The sequence below is a fragment of the Netta rufina genome (genome assembly GCF_964035555.1).
Source record: "Netta rufina genome assembly, chromosome: 10".
NCBI lineage: Eukaryota > Metazoa > Chordata > Aves > Anseriformes > Anatidae > Netta > Netta rufina.
In genome coordinates, this window is record NC_140133.1 from 17,952,046 (window position 1) to 17,975,606 (window position 23,561).

The 23,561-nt window shown below is 48.7% G+C and overlaps 1 protein-coding gene across 1 annotated transcript in view; it reads right to left on the reverse strand.

Annotated features, from left to right (window-relative positions):
• The window catches only part of FRMD4B (FERM domain containing 4B), a gene marked incomplete at its 5' end in the record, with an annotated part of 72,904 nt that overhangs the window by 25,229 nt on the left and 24,114 nt on the right, over positions 1–23,561 (reverse strand). Inside the window, 3 exons of the mRNA XM_084292444.1 lie at positions 999–1,082; positions 14,055–14,077; positions 15,117–15,173. Of these exons, the coding sequence (XP_084148570.1) occupies positions 999–1,082; positions 14,055–14,077; positions 15,117–15,173 (164 nt within the window). The remainder of the gene's footprint in view (positions 1–998; positions 1,083–14,054; positions 14,078–15,116; positions 15,174–23,561) is intronic.

Below are 23,561 nucleotides of genomic sequence, written 5' to 3' on the forward strand. Positions count from 1 at the left end.
CTGATTTCTTTCCCACCTTTCATTAAGCAGTGTGGAGCTGCCTTCTAATCCCGACCACTGCATGCTGTGTTCCAGACTAATTACCAAATCATTTCAGATCAGCCTGCTCAACTGCAGATGCTGCTGCAGAATAATAGTACTAATTGTATAAATTCATTTTCACATTCTAAAGAAACCAAACTTCAAAGGATGGTTAGTGCTCCACATGTATGGCAGAAGTTGTTAAAACAAACATTTTCATTCTAGTGTATTCTTTTCACCTGACATTTCATAGACAAAGAACTATAGATTTGTCAGCAGTGACATTTTTACATTTTTCCTGTTACATACTGTAACATTTTCTTTTAGTGGAGTGAGAAATAAAACGTGCATTTAAGTGTCAGACACTTGAATGCAAAGAGAAACCAACAGTATTTGTTCTGAAAGAAAAAATCATAAACCTAAGAATGAAATAAGTGAGGGAGTCAAACTTGAATAAAGGGCATGAATTACAAGGAAACAAAATTGTTCATTCATCCCAAATGTTGTATTCCTTTATGGTAGATTCAAGCCACAGAACTGGACCTGCCTTTCTGTTTCCAGCTTTTCCATCTCATCTCTTCCCCGTCCTGTTGAGAAGTGAGAGAGTGGCTGGGTGGGCACCTGGCACCAGCCAAGGTCAGCCTACCACAGAGGCTCTGCTGTTTAGTAGTTGAAAAGGTGCTCTTTGCAAACACAGACTTGGCTGGGATTCAGATTCCATCTCTTTCTAATGCATGGTGCCCACTTACTTTGATCCAGCAATTTAATTTGAGCGAACTTTCAGTCAGGGATTGGCATCGGATCTTGTGTAATTTATAACCTTCTAAAATTGGAAATGCTTGAACACAAGCAATTAGCCGAGTCTTTTAAAACACGGGCTGAAAACTTTTAAAACATTTTACAAAACTGTTTAAAAGTGATCTTGTCATTACTACCCATAACAAAGATTTCCATTTTAAATGAATTGAACAGCTCACCAGTAAGCAAGCGATGGATGCTCCTGCAGTGTCTTGGTAGGGAAGACAGGCAGCGTCTTCAAATCTTTCCTAGTGTTTTCATCACTAAAAGCAAAAATGGCACAGAGTCAGTGCTGGTGAATCATTCATGCAAATTGCCGGTTTCAGCGGAAGGAAAGGGTTGTATTTGCTACCCAAGAACAAGGTGGATTGCCCCATATCAGGCCGTCATAGCAACGTAACTCTAGAGGCCCTCTCATGTGACAGTAATGTACATGGTGTCGTGCAGACTCATGTTGTAACTCATTATACCGACACGTGATTATCGAGTTAGTCAGGCCACTGTGGCGGGAGTGTGGTATCAATATTTATTTTGCACACACTCAGTTTGCAAAGTACAGACTGAGCTTTCAACAGCTGCAGAAGAAAAGCTTTTGCCCAAAGGCAAGGCTTGCAGTGCTATTTTTGCTCTATCTTTAGCTAAAATCCTTTGCAGTAGACAATAAATTCCATGAAGCAGCATGGCATTTGTCAAATCTCAGAGTTTGACACAGATCCGATTCAAAACAAAGGATTTCAGTTCATATACTTTGAAATATTTTTACTGGAAGGAGTTTTCCTGGAGTTCACATTCTGCAGAAAGTTCAAATATTTTGGACTCTAGGCCCAGCCCCGAACAAAATACAGGCTGTTGAAATATGTGAATGCAATTTGTCACAAAACTAACAGCAAACAGCAGAATATTTTAAAACCTATTTGTAGGCATCAGTAAAATGGTGAATATTTTCTCCTTATATGCTCTATTAATTAATCAGCTGAAAGTTGCACGCCTCATTTCTGCAGGATTTCTGCATGCCTTCACAGCAGCGCGAGCAAGCACGAACACGACTGTTCTGTGAAAAGAATGCAGCAGTCATGTTCATCGGCATCTGCCTCGACTTCTGCAGCCAGGCTTTCCTTGAAGGTGTTTCCCTGCTCCCAAGCTCTGTTTTCATCAGCGTCCACTATTACAGATCCCATCTGAGCTGTGTTGCCCCTCTTCCCTCAAAGTGACTTATGTGCACCCGTATACCAGATATCAGCACAGAAACCTGCTCTGACACCACACATGATCCACCGCAGGTGGAGGAGGCAATGGAGGTTGCACTGAACCACTCACACCTTCAGTCTCACAGCAGATGTCACATGGAAGGCGCAGTAAATTAAAAGTTTTTGTGCCTCCAGCGAGCGCAGGCTAATTGCTCTCCAAGCTTCTTCCCCCAGCCCTGACAATGCGCCTCAACCCTGACTAAGAGGGACCACCTCTGGGGACCAGGAAACAGTTCAATCAACAGCCTATTTATTCTTCAGCGCCTTTGATGAAGTTGCCAAGAAGGGGGGTGGTCAATTAGCACGCAGGAGCTGTTGTTTCTGAGCTCTGCAGCCGGAGCTCTTCTGCCAAGAATATGCACTTTTCTTTGCAAGCTGGCCAGCTCCCAGCTGCCACAAATGGGGACATCTGGGTAGAAAATCAGGATCTCTCCTCTCAGTGCTCATAGGGCCAGTGCTCACAAAAGCAAAAGGGGGTTTTATTCACCCCTTATAAGCTTGTTGATGGTATCAAAAGGCTGCAAAACATCCCAGAGCTTGCAGCGCAGAGACAGGTTACCAGGGCTTTGTAGGGCCACGTGAAAATGCAGACAGATCTCACCCTCCTGAGGTCTCAGAAACCAGAGTGAAAATAAACCAAACCAAAAAGACCATCCTAAAGCTAAACAAAGCAAAACAAAATGAAAAACAACCAAAAAAAGAAAACAAAGCCCTGAGCAACCTGGTCTTAACACATAGCTGACCCTTCTCAGAGCAACAGGCTGGGCTAGACAACCTCCTGAGCTCCCTTCCAACTCAAGTCATAAACTCAGGATAATTTATTATTAAAATAAAGATTTCCTACTATTTTAAGCCTGATTCATAACTGTAATGGCCACATTAACAGACAGGGCTGGCAGGGAAATACAGTGAAGTAGGAGAGGGTTTCAGAAGGAAGCGATAACAAAATAGTTCATTTTTACCACACAAAAGGGTTGTTCCTCTAAATATATAGGTTCTCAACACAAAAGATTCGTAATCAGAGGTTTAATAGCAGGTCCCTGACCCCCCTATGTAGAAGCCTCGTTGCCGGTGAACAACAAAACGCCCAAGTGAGGGCTGAGGCAGTGACGAGGCTGATGCTGGGAGATGAGAGCTGAGCCCCATGGGTGCAGCCCCCTCTCTCCTACCCCACTGCAGGGCAGGGACACGGGTGATGCCTGAGCTGCCACCACAGCAGCTCGGTTGGGACGTCCCAAGCTCTCCTTCACCAATCATTACGGCATCAGCAGCCTCCAAGGCACCATCTTTCCACAGAGACGCCATCAACCTCAGCAGCCGTGTTCTACCACACACGGAAATGCCACATTATGTCCCACACGTTGGGACATCATTGGGACATCGGTGACTAAAGGGCTGCCATCACTTCCGTGCTGTGAGGCAGGACCCACCCCTCCAGCGCCGACCCAGAACCGCAGGCCCTGGGGCAGTTCGTTCGCAGGCAGAGCCCACGGAGCTGTGACGACTTTTAGCGGAGCTGGAGCTTCTCTGTTCTCCTGCCAACCTGCAAATCTACCCAACGTCTCGTAATAGCAGCAAGTACGCTCCTTTTAGGAGGCCAAGTTGCCCCTTGGGACTTGCCTTGCTGAAGGGACCTGACCTCGTAGCTGGTTCAAACGCAGTCACGTCTCGTTGATCTGCAGCTCTGCACCCTATCAAAATGGACTTATAAGGCCTGAACGTCTCTGAGAAGCCACATGAGAATTTTATTTTTTTTTTTCCTGCATAATCCTGAAATTAAGCATGAAACAATCCTAGAAAAATGCGAAAGACCTGGAGAACAGGGCACAGCGCCTCGCACGCTGAATGCCTTCAGAGCAGGCTGGCACTCGGCAGCGCAGATCTGCTGACTGCGCACTCAAGGATTAGCATTTGGGATGATTCACAGCTTCGTGGATAATAAAAGCCTCGAGTGGACCTCTTCCCTCCTTCACCAGAGTTCATTATCACTTCATCTGCAGAGAGGAGACCAAGCACGTCTCCCCTTGACCCTCAGGATCACTTTCCCAAGCCCTCTGAGCCCCAGCCATTCCCCGGAGGTGACAACTGCAGATAGCAGGAGTGACGGCTTGAATTATTACCTGTTCCTGTTTAGTTTCACAACAACCACAAGGCAATGCAGAAACCAGAGGGCAGACAGCCCTGGCTCCAGCTGCCCTGCCACCCAAACAGCCGCCCAGGCAAGAGGACAAGCGTGGTGCTCGGCGCGGCCGTGGCTCAGGGCCGCTCTCCTCAGAGCCACAGCAGGCCCAGGCCAACGGGACCGAGAGGGCCCCGCTCGCTTTTTGTCTGACCCCAACTACAGAGGGGGCTTCTTGACTGGTGCTTCTTGGCAGAAGGCCCACACGTAAACTTTAAACCGCCCAGAGTCAACGGGACTGAACATTTTTGGCAAAAAGGTTTGTTTATTTCCCAGGAGGGGAATCTAAGAGAACACTCGTCTCAAGTATTTTTCCACTATGGAGAAGAATGAAAGAAAACAAGCTGATAGACCCTTTCCTTTCCATTCCGCCCTCTAAAGGGGAGTTTCCTCCCCAGCAGGTACTGAGCAGAACTTGAACTGCTGTAGGCAATGTACATGCAAATCTACACCAGACCCTCCTCACACCGAGCCTTAGCTTTCATTTGGGGTATTGTGTGCTTCATTTTCTGCTCAGTGCCAGCTCTACAGGGACCGAAGGGCCTAAATAACGTCTCTAAAATAACCAATTGCAATATTTAACCACACACCGTACTATGAATAGAAGTTCCCACATCCAAACTACTATCTTTAGCAGGAACCCAGTACAGATCCTATGTGCTTCCTACAGCCTGCTGACCTGCCAGGGAAACGTTAGGTGTCTAAAACCCCACCAGAAAACTTGGTTCCTGAGGGGGGAACCAAGTCAGACTACCATGGCGTGCTCTGCTGAAAGCACATTACTAAAATTAAAAGAGACATATTTATGCTCCCAGAAAGTGTATCCTCACAGCTTGTAATAGCATGATACAACACTCCCTGCCAGGCAAAGATTTAAAGAACTGTGCTAATTAAGACCATTTGTTAATGGCTGCCCGGGCTTTTCCCTGCGCCCACTGTCACAAACAGCTTATGCCTGCTGCTAATGCAGTAATTCAAGGCAACAGACATAGATGTAATAAGACGTGGTTAATGAGATTAACATAAAATGTGAAGAGCAATAGACACACCCACAGCAGCAAAGGCAATATGTTGGACTATATCATAAAAAGTTAAGCCGCATCTTCTTTGTAAATATTAATACATCGATAAGAATAGGACTTCAGACAACTTTTAACTGACTGAAGTGACGGCAGGTGTGTGCCTCTACCGAACCGTGTTGATAACACTCCAGTAGGCAGGAATTTACCGCTGGGGCAAGTTCACTGTACAGTGATTTTCCTCTGTTCTCGAAGCCTCTTGTCCTCATATAAATACTGGCTCTTATACTTCTGTGTGATCATTAGAAAGCTTCTCCTGGGTCCTTCTGAATGTGACTGCTTTACATTTGGTTTGTTCTTGTAATGAACTTCAGGCGTACCACCAGTGGAATTTAGAGTGGCCTTGCTTTTAGAAAATACCGACCAACCACACAAGTTAACCAGAAAGCTGTTTCACTGACACCAACAATCAGCAGCCACTTCTGAGAATCGCATGCGAGACGGAGAAACGTGCAGCTCCACAGCTAAAGAAAAATACAGCATTACCCTGCACTGTGCAGATGCGTCAGAAATTTTCCATTAAGATTTTTCCTTCTTATTCTCTTCAAGATGTTCGGAGCTAGTAATATAAATGATTAAAGGCTAAGCGCACAAGAACATCCCATGCTGCTGCCTGCACCCAGCCTGGTGCCACAGTGGGCAGACTGAGGGTGGCATCACCGAGGTCTCCACGTCGTTCCCCTTCCCTTCGACCTTAGCTGACAGGCAGCAACACGGGCTGTCACGTTGCAGCTGGACTGCTTCGGCAACAGGTGCATTTCCTGCAGGTTTTTGTTTGGTTTTAAAATAAACAGAAGGGCCGAGCAGGCTGCCTCGCACGCTCCCGTGGAGGCTGGTCTGCCCTCCAAGGTACTACACGAAACAGGTGTGGGGAGGAAGCAGCAAAGCAAGGGGGGAAAAATGAGCAGGGTTAAAAGTGCAAGAGAAAAAAGGCAGGGAAGGAAGACAGAGCAGGGAAAGTAAGGGGAGAGACAATTGATTTAGCAGCTTTTGAGTAAGTCAGAGCAGCAGGATCTTGGCAGCAGGATTTTGAAATGCACTCTCTGACAAATCCTCTTTTGTGACAAATGCCAGACGTTTCCCATCATTTCCCAGCCTTTCAGTTTTATGGTCCGATGGCACACTCAAGAAAGTTATTTTTTCCATTGAAGGAAGACCAGGACCTGGAAAGGCCATGAACATGGGGCTCCCATCTGCACAGGGAAGCCAGAGCCTCCCCCCAGCCAGCGGGGAGCTTCGCCAGGCAGGCAAAAGTTTGCCACTTGAATAGCAGATAAGAACCGCCTGCTCAGAAAGGTATTTGAAGGAGCATTTTTAAGAGCTTTCCAAAGCCTGGACATGAGAAGGAACATGATAAAGAGTGCAGATGGCCTTTTCAATGCCAAGCAAATGTTTCAGGCTTGTTGCATATCTATGCTGGGGCCATGCTGCTAGCCCAAGGCTTTCCATGCTGTGCTGCAACCTCAGTTTTAGTGCCTGACCTTCAGCTCCAGCCCTGCTCTTTTAGGCTAATTTCTCAGCTTCTTGAGCCTCCCCTGACTTTCTGAAAAAGCAGCAGCAGCACCTGCTCATTTCACAGGGGTTTGGTGACTCCATGCATCGGCTTCTGGAAAATGTAGCAAGAACACCACAGAAAAAAACAACATCTTTTACAGCAGCTCTATGAATGAACCTCTCTCTCTGAGGATGTGGGAACCAGACAAATGATTGTGAGATGCTCCTGGAGCCCCCTGCCCATGAGGTACCATTCATATGTTCCCTTTTGCAGGCAGGGAACAGGGTGGCCACAGAAGATCTGTCCTAAACCTTCACTTCTTCCACAGCTCTTGGCGTGAAGTACTAATATTTTGAAGACAAAATCCTTTGGTGCTTGAACAAAACACCCACGGCTGCTGATGGCTAATGGTCCCACGGCCCTGGTGCCACAAAGCCTCCTTTATGAAGCTGCAGCGCATGTTAGCAGGGCTTCTTGGCCAGTGCAGACAAAGCAGAATGGCTCCGCTTCACCTGGGGACTCACTGTAGAGCAAAATATGGCCATTCACAGCTGATACAACGCTTGAAGGATCCCAAGCCCCTCCTCGCAACGACCCGCTGTTATTTCTAACACTCACGCTTTCTTCCTGTTCGCACAAAAGTCAGATTAGCCACATTAGTTGTGGTTTTTTAGCATGTCTGAGTGCAGCAGCAAAGCTCAAAGCTTGTTATCACAGCTCTGCGTGCTGATACAGAGATACACGCAACCACAAGAAAAATAAAGCATCCAAGTAACAATAAAGGCCCAGCAAGTCTGCAAAAGCAAGGAGCTGACGCTGAAGAGCTGTCATCCCATTTCCTGTAGGCACAAAACACACACTGCTGGTTAGATCCCAAACACCACGAGGGAGGAAAAACAAATGAGGATTTTGTTGCCTTTTCTTTTTTTTGTCTGGAGGCAGACCAGAGCTCAGACTGCTGCTTGCAGCCTGTGGTGCAGGACTGGAGAACCTCTGAGCACGCACAAAAGCCCTCCCTAGGTGGCTGGGTTGTACCCACCATAGCACTGCTTCTTTTTGAGCTAAAAGTGCCTTAAATGAAAAGACGAAGAACTGAAAGAAAAGACTGCTGAAGGATCCTTACATATGACAAAACACCATGACCGCTTTTGCTGCCCCTCTGGAAATTGTACTAACATCTTGCATACAAAATACAGAAATGTGTTACTTACCCAACTGCCATAATTATGTACAACTATTCGAGTTACGCTATAGCAGCAAATCCCCAGAGATCAAAATATTAAATTACTCAAAGCACCCTCTTTCTTTCTCCATTTAATTCTTTGCTCACTTCACTCAGTGCTTCTACCTAATTCAGGGTAACTCATCTGCTGCATGCTATATAAATTCCTCAGCAGCCCTTACAATTTCCTATTTTAAAATTGTTCTGTTAAAAAAACCCACAATGCTAAAACAGCAGCATTTCAGAGATGACACATGCTTTGGTCTTTGGTCTGCCCTAAACCTTATAAGTAGCACTAGCAGAAAACAAAATGTTGGTTTTAAGTCTAGCAAAAAATTGGTGTCTTAAACACGACTTTTTGTAATCGCACCTGGTCTACACAATGAATTTCAGCTTTTTACTGAAGGGAAGAAAAAAAAAAACAAAACAGGAAAGAACAACATTTCCACCTCAGAAGTACTGCCTGAGTGTTTTGGGAGATGGAGTTAGGGAGCTCAGTGGCTCCTTGCCTGGCTCCTTCACTACACGTTTCACCTGATACACTTGGGGGTAGGATTCTGAACATGAACTCAAGAAAAGCAAGAGACTTGCACGCGGCTATGGAAAAATTACTAGTTTTCAACCAGCTTTTCTTTCAAGAAGGTATAAAATTCAATTAATCAGAGAGAGATCTCTGTGAAAGTGGGTATCTGACATTTGTCAAGTAGGGAAATCACCACTGTATGAAATATGTATTAAACATTACTTTCCTTTCCCTAAAAGTGTTTATTTACCACCTCCATTCTTTACATGTTCCAAATGAAGTGAAATACATAATCACCTCCCTCGGCAAACAGGGTCGAAGTTAATAAATCTGTGCTCGTCGTGTTCCACGTTAGTTATTCACTGCAGCAGTGAGGGCAGGAACACACAGAGCCGGGTTTGACTGAGCCAGAGTTAATGGTTCATGAGCAAGTGCCTAGCAAGGCATTTAAAAAAAAAAGTAGAGTTGCAGCTGAAAGGCAAAACACAGTGACTCAATTGGCAAACAAGGAACCGTAGAGCAAAGTGGGGGCAAGCACAGCACCAGCGCGCTCAGCGCTGATTTCCCAGCTGTGCAGACACGACCTCCAGGGAGCAGTGGGCTGTGCTGGGGAGAGCCTCTGTAAACATCGCTGCACAGGCATCTAAAATATGCAATTGCATTAAAAGGAAAATCCAAAACTAAACCGAGCTGGTGTCTATGACAGGCACCAGACAGCTTCAAGAATGTGGATCCTACCGGCTCGTTTATGTCACCCACCGGTACGGCCCGTGCCCTGCTTGGAAGGAAATCCTTTGGGGCTGCCAGAGGCACCGGGATGTGCTCAGGCTGAGAACACCACCACGGTCCCTTGAGGTGTGCTTGCAAGGGGGGCTCCCCCCACACTGCATAGGTCCCTCCCAGACCTCCCCAGGATGGGAAAATAGGGACAACGGGGGAATCTGCTCCAAATCTCTGCTTCTGCTTTGCCCCAAATCCTGGCTGTGGCCACACCTGGGGTTTGGTCATTTGAACCTGGCGAGATTTCCCAAAACAGGCTGGACAAACTGGCTCCAACAATTCTCAGGCGTGTCCTGCTCCTGATGCCAAGCTGGTCCTCGGGTAAGCACAGCAGCTAGCAGGTGCTTCACTGTCAGACACCCTCTGACTTCTCCAAAGCAGCTATTTCCTAGCACTGCCCACATCACCATTTCCACGTTCCTTTCCATCAACAGATTCTCCCTCCAGCAATCATACTCCCAAGCAAACATTACCCAAAATCTAAGAGTGAGTGCTCGTCTTAATTAGGAGCAAATTCCTGATGCCAGTTTTCTGCAACTAAACCAAGCGCTTATTTTGCTCTTTGATAAAGTTTGTAAAGTTTGGAGCTTCTGAGCCAGTTCCTCTATCGCCACAGCCAGCAAACGTATCTTTCACACAAACCTCTTCCTGCTGCAGACTGCCTTTATCACCCACGTAATGATAAACCCCAGTGTCTCACACATGTCAGCTATCAGGAATTCATTATTTTGTCTGTGTTATGTTACACCAGTCAGGAGTTATCTTTGCAGCCCACAGGCCAGAATCAAAACCGAATGTGTCAGCTATTTAAAGGGAACGGAAGCCCTCCTCCAGCAACTTCATCAGCTTGCAGGGAGCGGGGCTGCCTTGCAGTCCTAGAAGTGTTATTGTGGAAAATGGGATCCAAGATTAGCAGTCAGAGATCATTTTTTTCCAAAAGTTACTTTCTTGATATAGTCCAAGCAGCTAATCTGATTTTAATAAACTCTCCAACGTTGGAAGCACAGCATCTTTGGTACTATCAGTCATCACGGCAGTTACAAACTCTTTTCTCCAGCTACAAAGAAATACAACGCTATCTACTATTGTACAGCATTTCTGAGGGCAGATGCGTAGTCTGTAAACTAAGTACAAGTAAATCATTTATTTTGCAAGGAGACAAGACTGCATGTATTGCATATTTACATGGTGAATAATTTCCAGCCTGGTCTTGTAATTGTTCTGTGTCTCTTTAAAATTAAAAAAAATAAATCCTAACGTAAGTAGAACATACACTTTGTCCCCCCCTCTAAAAAAATAAAATTCAACTGTGCCAGAAGCTGCAACTTGAATCAAATTCTCTTTTTAGAACCCTCACAGAAAGTTTAAAAATTCAAGATTTTTTAAAGCAGGGTTGCAGCTTTTTTCTGTTCCATTGGTAACCACGCAAGTGGATGACTGCACCTGAGGAACACAGCTTCAAAACTACGCTAACGTTCATGACTTGAGTTTTGTTTGGGGTTCTTAATACAGGAGCTGGAGAAGATGAATGAGTTCAGAAAGAGAAACAGACAACTCAGAGTCCTAGATCAGGTGTGGGCAGCAAACATGAGTAAGCATCACGTCCCTCCTCCTGAGCAAAGCGCACCAAGCCATGCGGCAGGAAGGCAGAGGGCCATCGACGTGCAGCATCCCAAACTTGCTGCCAGCATCCCAGACACAAACCTCTCGAAGGAAACCTGTGCCTGCCTCAGCCCTGACGCTGCCCCACACCCGGGAGAGATGGGGCACCTCCGCGGCACGCTCTGCATCACCCAGATGGGTGACTACTGATGGTGGCCGGGATCACCAACCCAGTAAACAGGAACAGGAACTGGGCGTGCGGCGAGCTGCACCACTGCGGCACGTTGCCATCTTCACTAATAATTCCTCCTGCGGCCCGTGGTAATTTGAGGCCACCTTTGAGAAACCAGAGCGATCCAAAAAGGGCAGAGCTGCACCGGGCATGCCGTGGGTGTAATTCTGAAGCCTGTACTTAACAGCCTGTAAGGCTTTATCAAGATGTCTTCAAACCGGTGTCTTTTCCAAGTGGGAATTGAGTGTTTCGTGTTGCTCTCTGAATGACAGACTGCATGTCCTGGTGCCAGGAGGGCAGCCCAGCACCCTGGGGACCCACCACCGCACGGCACCTGCAGGGGCCAAGCCGCAGGGACCCTCGTGTGGCCGTGCTGGCAGCGCTACTGGGCTGGGAGGACTCCCCAGAGTCATCTCCGTGGTGTAGGAAACCTAAAGTTTTTACTTCCTCCAAGTGCCCGCACGTCAGGTTTGCTCGCTGAAAATGAACAGATTTCCAAAGAATGTGCTCACCCACTCAGCCCAGGAGGAGGGCGGGTGGCTCTCGGGAGATTACTGCGCTCTTCCAGCAAGGTCTTATCTGAGAATTTGAGCAGCGGGTTGGGAAAGGGGTTACTGGAGAGCAGTGGGAGTTTAAAGCACTCGTACCCTGGTACCAGTCTGTGTATTCCCACCCGGAGTCAGCATGAGGGATGTGTGCCTGCCAAAAAGCTCCCAGGAGGTGTGTGACACAAGCAGAGCTCACCAGCGCTGCCTGGACTGGCCCTTTTTAACTCCCAGCACGCTAAGCTCCAGGACTTGGGGCGATTCCTGTATCTACGGGAGTTCATTCAGCACTAATCCTACATAAAAAAAAAATTAACCAGGCTGTTCTCACGTAAGCAGAAATGGTGCAAGAGCCGCATTCCAGAAAGTGACTCAAAGTGGAATTGCCAAATGATAGCGCACGGTGAGCACATCGCAGCGAGGCACCGCAGACGGAGGAACCACAGGGCACGAGGGGCGGGCAGGCTGCAGCACCGCGTCCCTGCTCCCAGCGGTGCGTGTGCCAGGGAGAGCACTCACACAGTATCTTTGTTAGATAGGTCGGTAATTAAGCTCGTGCTTTATCATCAGCGGTCCAAATGACCACTTGTGATATGTAAAATCAAATTCCTTCACTGCCGGGGGCTGGGACAGCTGGCTGTGCTCATTTGATATGCAGGCATAACTTTTTTTCTTTTTTTTAATACAGTGAAAGCAATTGCCACAGCTATGATCTCCTGCAAGAGGCAACTCTGGGAAGAGCTGCACGTGGAAAAGGAGATCAGTCGTGTAGCACACCTCTTCCCTCCCATTTTCTTTAAATACTTTTGAAGGTAACCACAGGTGACACACTCCTTCCAACCTGTCAGCTGAGGCATGTGAAATAGCCACGTACACTGTTCCTGTGCAGGTGAAGCAATGCTTACAAACCTATTTATTGCAAGTGATAAGGAGTCAGAGTTAAGTTCAAACCACGGAAGGGAGGTTTTAACCATAAAGGTAGGTTTTAACCTTAACCTCTTTTCTTGAGATCTTGTACCAGGCTAAGAGAGCCCACTCCACCAGCGGCTGCAGCTTAACAAGTCACTTCTTGTCAAGTGAACCATGGTAACGTGAGTTCTCTGTCCCTAAATTAAGCGAAGCTTTGGGAATCACTGTGAAATCAGGCAAGATGAGCAGTCTGTCTGGTGAAAAGGGCAGCACGTTGCGGCTATAAGCAATATCCTGTGGGTCACAAAGCAGGTCCACAGCATGAATAGGAACAGAAATCATCTGCAGAGCCAGCCCAGCCAGCTGATCTTAGTCACAAGGGCATCTTTTCCTCCCTGCAGGCATCACAGCACACCGACAAAAAGCAGAGGGAGCTTGGTGATGGACTTCACACAAAGCCTGTCCTTCAGTGGAGGAAGGACCGGCACTTGGAGAAGGGGTCTCGGACCAAAGAACTGGCACTGAGTTGACAACCACACACAGCAGGAAGAGCAGAGGATGTCCCTGCTGCAGGTTTTGGCAGCCAGGTGCGACTCACGGCCTGCGTTTTTGCAGGTAGCTCTCTGCTGAGCATTCTCAAAACCCGTCTGTTGCAGCAGGAGAGCTGTGGCAGCAAAAGTGTAAACACATCACTCCTCCTATATAGAAACTCAGCAAGTAGTAAAACATTAACGCAACCAAAGCTGACCTTTTGGATTTCTATTTGCTTAGCGAGCTGTTTCTAATTGAAGGCCTTTTCCCCGGGCTCCAACAGCTCCGAGTGCGACCCCAGCTCCCCTTACAGCCCCCAGTGCTGGTTACCCAAACCAGTGCGCGGAGGTGAACCCGCAGAAAGCGATTTCCAAGGGCAAGCACCCTGGGAGGACGCAGCTTCAAACAGCCAAAGCGCAGCAAGCGGCTCGCACGCCAGCCACAGCACAAGTGTTGGGTCAGGTGCGGGCACAGGGGGAGGCCCCAGGGCAGCTGCAGAAGAAAGCAGCTCATTGACTTCGGTGGGCAGCTGGCGAGCTCCACAGCCCCCTGCACGCGCTGCTGCCGGGTGGGCAGGGGCACGGGCAGGGTTAGAGCCGAGCTGCAAGGCTGTTTTCTCCCCGTCCCACTCAGGCACGCACATTTGGGGAGGAGAGCGGAGAGGGATGGCCTGAAAATTGGTTTGATTCAGAGCATGTTCACAGAAGGACTTACTCACCCTGCGGACTCAGATTTTATCCAGCCTAGCGGTGCATTTTGCTTTCTGCAGCCGCTGCTCCCGGCTGGACTTCGCCCCCCCCCCCCCCCATTTCTGATTGTTTGAAACACAATGCAAACCAACAAAAACACATCCATCAAGCACATTAGGGTTAGAAAGGAAAATGTTATTACCTGGAATAGTCCCCTTTGGCTTCCTACAATTGAAAAACAGTGACAGAATTAAAACAAGATCTCTTCAAAACTCCTCGGTTTTCCCAGCATTGTTCCCTGCCCCACTCCCACAGCTTTTTGGCTGGATCCCGACCTCAGCTCCACTCATGCGGAGCCCAGAGGCTGCCTGCATGCACTCAGGAACAGGACTTGGCCCTTTACGCTTCCAGCTGTAGATTATCCACCTACACCATAAATAATTCTGCTTCTAGAAGGGGGATGAATTTCACGATCCAAATCCCACATCTCTTTTACTGCATGAGAAGTGAAATCCCGTTCTCTCTCTGGCCAACCAAACCCAGCTAAAGGTCGGCTTTACGAGCAGGTCAAACTTTCGGGAGGAACTGGGCTCGCTTCAGATGGAAGCAGCTCGGGCAGATCAAGGCACTGCAGCTTTGCGGGAGCATTTTGTCAGCGACAGTGTGTGTGTGTGTGGGAGGGAGGACACGACCAACATTTTAACAGGAGATATTTATTTCACAGAAGGTGGTAAATAACCAAAGTTTAAGTCTGAGGACAACACAACTTGATGAAGGGGAGAAAAAGTTACCATAATTTAAGATAATAGATGTATAAAGTATGTGCTCTGAAAGAAAAATTCACAGGCATCACACAAGTTTTAGCTACAGTATCATACTCTTCTCTTTCTCCCCAGATCTCTAGCATACAGTTAAATTAAAAGAGTAAGTGATACATTGGATAGAAACCTGCACAAATAAATTACTTCCCCTGATGAACTTTTCCTCCTTCCTTCACTCCTCCAACTTAAAATTCCACAAATATACATTTTTTCGCCTAACCTAAAAGAAAAACAGCTCCCAACATTTGTAGCATTTTTTTCCCCCTCTTCAGCTACAGAGAATATGAACTACACCGCGTGGTTTTGTCTTCATAGAGTGGAGGAAAAAAAAAGGCAGCACGCAGCTGAGCTAACAAGTCAAGGGGCTGCACATGCCGAAGCTGCAGAGTTGCTGATAGGAGAAAGGCACCGTGCGCCTCCAGGCACGAGAAAAAAGAGCTTACCTGCAAAATCAGGGCTGCCAACTTGAAGACGGTCTCGCTCTCGACCTCGATCTGCCCCTGTGCACGGAGAGAGGAGAAGGTGAGCGCTGGGAGCCCCGCACCGCCCGCCCCCTGGGACGCCCGCCTGCCGAGGGAAGTTCACCCGGGGTTTGGTCACACAGGGTTTGGGCGAGCAGCATCGCTTCTGCCAGCAGCAGCTGGGGGGGAGCCCAGGCTCCGAGCAAGTCCCAGCCCTCTCGCCGCCCCGGGACTGTTTCTCCCCTTCCGTGAACACTTGCTGTGCGCACAGGGACACAGGGTGTCCGTTCCCACCTCCCCCAGTCTCTCCCCCTCTCTCTTTTCATGCCATCGCGTGTTGTCTTTCTAAATGTGTTTTATTGCACACGCCCTGCCAGGTACCTGATCCTGCACATTTTAAAGCACTGGCCGTGAAGAGAGCAGGTTGTAGTGCAGGTATTTATGGCTCTAAGCACACCACCTCCCCCAGGCAGAGACCTCGGCTTTGTTTTGATGGTGGTACGCACACCCATGATGCTAGATAAACGCTGCTTATTAATCACGAGGCCATTATAACTAATTTTCTTTTACCACACACAGCCTGGAGATCTTACAGCCTCCAAATCCTGCAAGTACATGCGTTTTATTGCAATGCTCAGAGGAGCTCTACAGCCTCCCACTCTGGAAAGCTCAATTCTTGACCCCACTCCAAAACCAGGCAGAGTCTTGCAGTCACAGCCTGAGAGCACAACGTGCTCGGTGCCTTCAGAGGTGTGCAGCTGAGAAATGCTAAAGCATCAGAAATACACGTGTATTTTTTTTCCTTCTTTTTTTAAGCTTGCAATCTTAAGTGCAATCTTTCCAGATCAGTCTCTAGCAAGCAGAAATCCTGCTCTTGGTTCTATCTGGGACCAGCAATAGGACTGGGAGAGTAAAAGAAACACACTTGCAACTCAGCTCTGTTTGTTGGAGCTACCCAAGCCTATTACACCCTGCAAACCACCCGTAAAGCACAGAATTGGCCCAGGAGCCATCCCTTGAATTTTCAGATTTTTTTCTTGTTACCCTTCTGCAAGTGAAGGTAGCGCACGTGATTGCCTACCCGCTGCCACCAAGATCCCACCACGCAGCCCTGTCCCTAGGATTTGTTGCCTGAATGAGGGACAAGGCAGACCGAAAGCTGAAATAGTGCCCAAACCAGGGCAGCAGGAAGACCTACAGACTCACGGAGATGCAGGGAAGTGACATCCCTAAATATATAAGTCACATCTGGAGCTGGGCTAATTAACTACAGCTGCAGGTCTGGCCCACGGAGAGAAAATTCAAAAGCGAGCAAACAAATCATTCAATTTTCATGGAAAGGAAGTTTTTTGCCAGCTTTGTCAATAAAACATTCCAGCAGCAGCGCTCCCCGGGGCGGCTCCGGGAGGGCAGACTCCGAGGAATTTCCCCTTCCCAACAGGTGTGGCAAGAGCTATGCAGAAGTAGCCTCCAAAGCATTCCCAGACATTTTATTAGAAGAGGAGGGGCACATCACAACGTAGGAGAGGGGGAAAAAAAAAAAGGCTTCAAATTCTTCTTTCCTTCAGATCTCTTTAATGTAGATGCTCGGGAGAAAAGGCAAGGTTCGCAGCCCCGTCGGTCTTCACGTAGGTGCAAGATGAAGGCACTTTGTTACTTCCAGGTCTGCAGCAGGTTAGTCTTTGTCATGCACATCTCAGCCGCCTTTTTAGCTTCAATTTAGCTTCAATTGCATCTGCTCAAACAGCCTCTGAAGGAAGCAGTGGTGGGGAGGATACGGGACACCAGCCCTCCCTGCACCACGCTCTGCACCAGCGGTGGGGGACCCAGACTTGAGAAAAGGCCATTGCCCAGCAGGAAAAACAAGCTCCAGTTGAGCAAAGCCGTCCCTGGACCACAAAATCAGGGAAAACGGGGCCAGAAGGGACTTTAAAAGCTCATCAAGACCATCTCCCTGCCCCGAGGCAGGATCGGCTGCATGGGGCTCATCACCTTTATGCTACAACAAGCTCAGGGAGAGATTTACCTAGCCAAACGCAATCCTCACATCAAAGGGCCTCCGCTCTTTGTTGCAGGCTCCAAGGAAAACTCTGCAGCGTTTGGGTGAGCCACTTCAGCTGCAAGTCCCTGCTGACCCACAGCAAGAGCTGCTGCTGGCATTACAGGGGTGTTGGAGACTTAATAACTGAACACCTCTTCGCTTTTCATCTTCAAAGCCTATCCCTAACATTAACTAATTAGCCACGGTAATTACGAAGCTGCTCTTACGCGTTGGTTTGCTTGGTCCTAAATACAAGCTGCAGGGAACTCTGCTCACTTTACCGGGCTGCTATGGCATTTCCATGGACACTGAAAGTGAACTCCCCAACCACCTCATTTAGGGTTTCAACAGGCGGAACAGAGGCCTCCCTCCTTCGGGAGGCGCAGTTTCGGTCACTGCTTTCACCAGGAGGGTTTCGCAGAGCTGGCGTCCTCACTTTCAGAGGTGCTTGCTTAAAAGCTGTGTTTAGGAATGAGCAGGTAGGGAAGTCCTCCACAGCCTGGCCTGTTTTAAACAAGATGCTGAAGGCATCTTTACTGGAGGACCTTCCCCATCCCTTTTATCTGGGATACCTGATGCTACAAAACACACACGCTTGGTAACACTCAACCACAGCAGGTCAGCCAAAACCACTTTCTGTGTAAGTATCCCCACCTTGAAGCCAGAACTTAAAACTTTTACTTATTTTTCCCCTGCACTCTCAAACAGCCATTCCCAGGTTTTGTCCACACCGGTACCTAAAAGTGCTCTAAAAAAGCCTTTTTGTACAGGCTGGACAGAACCTAATTATCACCAGGTATCGCCATACAGTAACTGTACCCCCAAAAAGAAAAAACACCAAGGAGCAATCAGCAGAACCCCTACCTTTCAAGGGGCTAAAATCAAAGGACAGATGGACACGGAGGGGAAGGGACTGACCTGAGGGCACGCAGTAGCTGAGGAGCAGAGAGATTTCAAGCAAGGGATCCCAGAGCAGCCTTTATCTAACAGACTGATGCTGTACAACTGACAGTCTCTTGGACAATTCCCTCAGAGCCTGGGATTATTTTCCATCATAATATAATGTTATTTGCCATCTGGTTCCCCGATTAGCCATCGCTATAATGGGATCCAGCCCTGGGCTGTCAAGGAGTTTGGACAGCCTTTGACTTGACACAGACCCGTACAGCAACACACATCACTCACACAGGACCAGGGCTCTCTCCTCTCTCCGACAATATTGTGATTTTGGAACAATCCTTCAGCCTCCCAGGCTGGCAAACAGGGGGCTCTGTTGTAGCCCTGCTTTAACAGCAAGTTCCAATTTCAAAACTAAACGGGGAAGAGTGGCTGTAAAAAGGTTCACCTGCAAAACCTGGAATTTCAGTGCAGGTTTTGGTAAGTAGGTGCAGCCCTGGGAGCCAGATCAGCGAAGACTCCTGTGGTTGTGTTGAAGATGGAAGGTGTTCCTGGATGTGTCCCACGTGGGAATAAGGTCACTAGCACGAGGTTAAGTAGATGGATGCAATTCAGATAATGAAATCTGAGTCTTCGGCATTTTAGATGTAAATAAGTTTGAACAGAACAGAGGGTGCAGCTCTAGGGGAGGGATGAAACTGATATTTTTCAATTAGAGTTTGCACAGGGACCAATCATTTCAACCAGGAGACAGCCTCACCCCCTCACGCAGCTCTCCAAAAGGCCACCGGCTCATCTAAACAGTGCGTTTGGTCCAGTGGATTGGGGTGGCTTTGTCACCCTGACAGACGTCGGAATAATAAAAGGTTGGAGCAGATGCCTGGCCCAGCGAGTGTGCAGCAGGAATCCAGCCATATCTCCACAGCTAGTAAAAAACAACTCTTGCCTTCAGTGTCCACAGGCACAGAATTCAGCCCCTGGTTCAGACAGGAGCTCAAGTCTTTGCCTGCACTGAAACGGGCTCATGAATGTGATAAAATCACAAGGCTTGGTGATGAATAGAGCAGCGAGCCCTCATTAGACACAGCATCAACACGGGAACTGTCAGAGATACCCGTCTGAAAGCCCGATGAAAACGCAGAACAATGACGATAGCCAGACGAGCACTAACTGTGCTAAGCAAGTCTTTAGGCTGTTTAGAGGATATTTTTTTAAAGCAGCACAGGAGCTGTCATCTTTAACTCCTGAGAGCCAGAGCAAGAAATGAAAATTGATAGTTTCTTCAGTCTTTAATTTCTGGAGGTTACGTGCCCTCTGACAACATTTCACATGAAGATTTGAGAATTGAGTTATTCAAGAACCTCTTCCCTCAAGCCAACCTCTTAAAAAGTTGTATTAAGCCAAGATACCCCCCAAAATCCACACTATGCCTGAATAGCCTCGAGACAGCTACAATATTGAATATAATTACCTGTGATTTCTGAAAGGTGATTAAAAAAAAAGCTGAAAGGGTGCAATTAGAGGGAAAAGGAAGGAACCAAACGTCTCCAAGAACGTTGTCAAATTGTGGATGGCAATTAGCTGGGTGTGGACCCAGAACAAGTGAACAAAGCCACGCCCAGCACTGCAGCAGCAGCTTCCCACCAGGGCCCCGGTGCCCACAGACGTGTCCCGAGCACCCAAAGGTGCAAGGTCAGGTCCCCGCAGAGCTAAAAGCTTTGTGTCTTTCCTGAGCTCAAGGCTTCCATGGGAGCAGAGACGGCAGCAAGGTGGCCTCTGCTGGGCCACACACAACCTGTTACACCACGAAACGAGAGCAGCCCTGGAAGAAGTAGGTCAGGCAAGCTCAGCAACTCGCTCTGAGCGGCGATTACACCGAGGAGACACAAGGCAGCAAGCAAACAACCTCCGACCTGAGAGCGACACCGCCAGGGGCTGCTCTGACGCCAGGCGTTTGCAGCCACCTCTCCATCCCCCGTGGGTTGTCTGCAGTTCCTGCTGCCCCACAGAGCGCCCCCATCGCAGTCCTGCTCCCTCCTGGATCTGAAGCCCCAAACCTTGCTGGTCTCCTGGATGCTGCAGCTCTTCCCTGCAGGAACTGCCCAGCTCAGCGGCTCAGGCCGTGCCAGCCAAAAAAAATCTGTCGCTGCTGCCCGGTGTCACCTCGCAGGGAGCGAAAGCTTCAGGTTTCTGTTACACCCTTTATTTCGCTGTGGTTGCCAGTCATCCTCACCCCATCTCCTTTGTGCTTTGTACCTTAGCCAACACCGACATGAACCCCTGGGGACAGTGACACTGTCTAGGGGTAACTCAGAGACTTCTCGATGCAGTTCAGCGCAACAGGGCCCCAGTCATCTGCTGCTGCTTTTTCTTCCCCCCCCTGCATGAATACAATGTAAAAGCAAAAAGCAAAGAACAGGGAAGAACGCACAAAGTCCTCCCTGTGAGCCAGGATATACATTAAGCCTGGTGATTCTTGCCAGATAATCAAAGGCTTTCTCTTTCCTGCTGCAACACCACGGCGAGATACCCAGCACCCAAACGCCAGAAGAGGCTGGGGTGGCACAGCATCTTCACCCGTGGCCAGAAGATCGAAGGTGCAGACCTCTCCATCACAGTTAATGCCGGCAGTTAGGCTCAGAAGGAGGTGACCATGTCAAGAGGTGTGAGTTACGAAGCTTTGGCTGACAACTAAATCCTCACATGCAACGGGCCGGCCCAGATACACCTGGGACACGGCTCCACCTCCCCATCGAGAGCCTCAACAGGGCTGGGGCACCATCGCCTCTTACAGCAGGCAGCCTCAGACCAGCACAGAGCCTCTGCAAGCAGCTGTGGAGTCCTCTGACTACATCCACACCGTGACCAAGACCTCCCCAAGCCACCAGTGTGACCCAGTAGGAGGTCTCACAGGGTATTGGTGAGTATGGGGCTCCTGGGGAGATCTACCAGTTCCCACCAGCTTAGGGTCCTGCCTCCTGCCAAAAGACAAGTCTGCCACACTGCGTTCACAGGCATAGCTCTGCTCCATCCCTCACCTCTGCTCACACACCACCAGGGGCTCAGGGCATGGAGGTGGCCCCCAGCACCCACGGGAGCAAATAACAACAGCCCCCGGAGTGGAGAAGAGGATAGCTGGTCCTGCCGAACTTCATCCTGGGCTTCACGTGGGCCATCTCCAGGAGCAGGATGACAAACCCAGGCAACAGACAGAGCGTATTTTAATAGGGTTGGCTAGGATCAGGCTATACCGTGTTACAGCCTGCATGGGAACGCTCCCCGGTCCCTCGAGATGGGGGAGAATTAGGAAATATCTGCTATAAACCTTTCGAGAGCTCTCTAATATACAGCCACTCTGCTCTCCGCGAGCTGGAAGCCAGCCAGGCTTTATGCTCACACCAGGGGGCTGTTTCAGCAGCTCCTCTTGGTAAGCACTGGTCTTCTGGCTGCCAAGGGCTCACAAGCATCGCTGCTCACGAAGCTATCACAGTTACAGACTCCACCAAAAACTTTCATTTCCTTTAGCTTTTTCTTTCTTTTTTTAAAGCAACTCTCGCACGTCCTTGAAACGAACGGGAAATTAAATAAATAAATCCCCCAACACACACACATAGAGAGAGGAAAAGGGGAACACGGCCAACTTGACCAAGCTCTTAGTTTACAGAACATATTTTAAGGACTGGCAAGGAGTCAACCGTATGGCTGCGGAGCTATAAGGAGGTTAGCTCTAATGCACAATAAACTTGACAGTGCTTCGCTAGCCAAGTAGGGTGTTAGTTTTCCAAACTTGGCTGTTTTGAAAGAAAAGACAAATTTATCTTTCCAAATTTATCATCAACATGTGCTTGACCGGCTCCTACCCACTTCCTTTAAGGGTGTCCCAGCCACGGCCGGGCCCTGTGCAGTAACATACCAAACGTGTTACAAAGCTCTCCTGTCCCTGCGCAAACAGCACTTCTGATACCCATTTCACCTGAAACCAAGCTCTGGACTTTCCCTGTTTAAATTCCAGCTGCACAGAAGATTTCAGAGATCACTGTAAATCTAAACCCAGCTTCTTAAATTCAGTGACAGGAAAGCAAGCCTGTAAATTGAGGTTGTCACCACTGAAGGTTTTCAGGCAGCGGTTCTCAAAGCCTTAAAAAAAAGAGAGGCATGGAAGAAAAGAGAGCCCAGATGAACAGAAAGCACCCTCACTGCAGTTTCCCAAACACATGTGGATAACCAAGCTTATAACCAAGTCAGAGAGGCCCTTCTGCAGCCCTGGAGATGAAAGCTTCAGCAGCTCCCAGCTCGTGCTCAGCGGCCCGTGGTGTTCCTGGCAGTAGACGCGGCTTCTGCAAGCTCCAACCCAGAGAGCGCCGATGCTGGAGCGCAGGAGCCAGCCAGCTGGCCCGGCCACACAGAACCACGATGGCCACAGGACTTCAGCGGAGCGGGGAAGAAATGGGCAGCTCGACATGAAAGCAGGGCAGGGCGAGAGCGCTGGCAGCACTCATTGCACAGGCTGGAGGCCAAGACGCGTGCACGCAGCAGCGATGAGGAAACGCCGGGCGCTCTCACGAGCGGAACGGTGAATGTTGCGCTCGGCTTCGTAAGCGGTGAGACACGGGGAGGGCAAGGCCAGCAAAGCTGGAGTGTGTTGGCAAATCCAACAGAGGAAGTTTATTTTCCAGGTGTGTGAAGCGGTGTTGCATTACACCGTGCAACAGAAGGAAAGTGCCGACGCAGAGGTGGGTTAAGACGGAGCACGTGTGGGGGAACTTCGCAGCGCAGCGCCGGGCAGTTCTCTTTGCTCCGGGTGCAGAGCTCCAGCACTAGCAAAACATGATCTACAAAAAGAGAAAAGAGCCCCAGTCCTCAGTGCTTAGGGCAAAGGGGTCTCCTTGGCTGCCCAGCTGCTTGCAGGGGATGAGGGCAAGGCAATGGGAACAGGCAGAGAACGAGGTGGGCTGTACAGGATGGCACAGGGCAGCAGAGGCACAAAGGAGCTCTGACAGAAGAGCTCGGAGGTGGGTGAGTGGGTGAGGAGCAGAAAGAAATATATTTCTGGCAGCAGAGATTTTATTGTCTATGTTGTCTCTCCCTTGCCAAAGTGACTACGGAATTTGTGAAACGTGCAAGCCCCAGATTCTTCAAACCCTTGTTAGGGAAGTGTGGTAGCCAACTTGCAGAAAGGAGCGAAAAGGATTGCAGGAATCTGGAGGTGAAAGGTGAAGAAGAACAAGAGAGTGGCTGTTCACTGAAGATCACTAAGTCAGCCTTCTCCAGCTTCAAAACTTTAATTCAGCTTTTTATTCCATTATATAAGATATAAATTCTGTAAACTATATTAGCATAATAAATATATATCATATGCTATCATTTTTGTTCCTGAATTTTCATTCAGCCCCAAGCAAAACCTCTCTGGAGTAATGCGGGGCAGGACAGTCAACACACACTGCCCAGCAGCCTGGACCCAGCAATGCTGGACATCATGAGGACTTTGG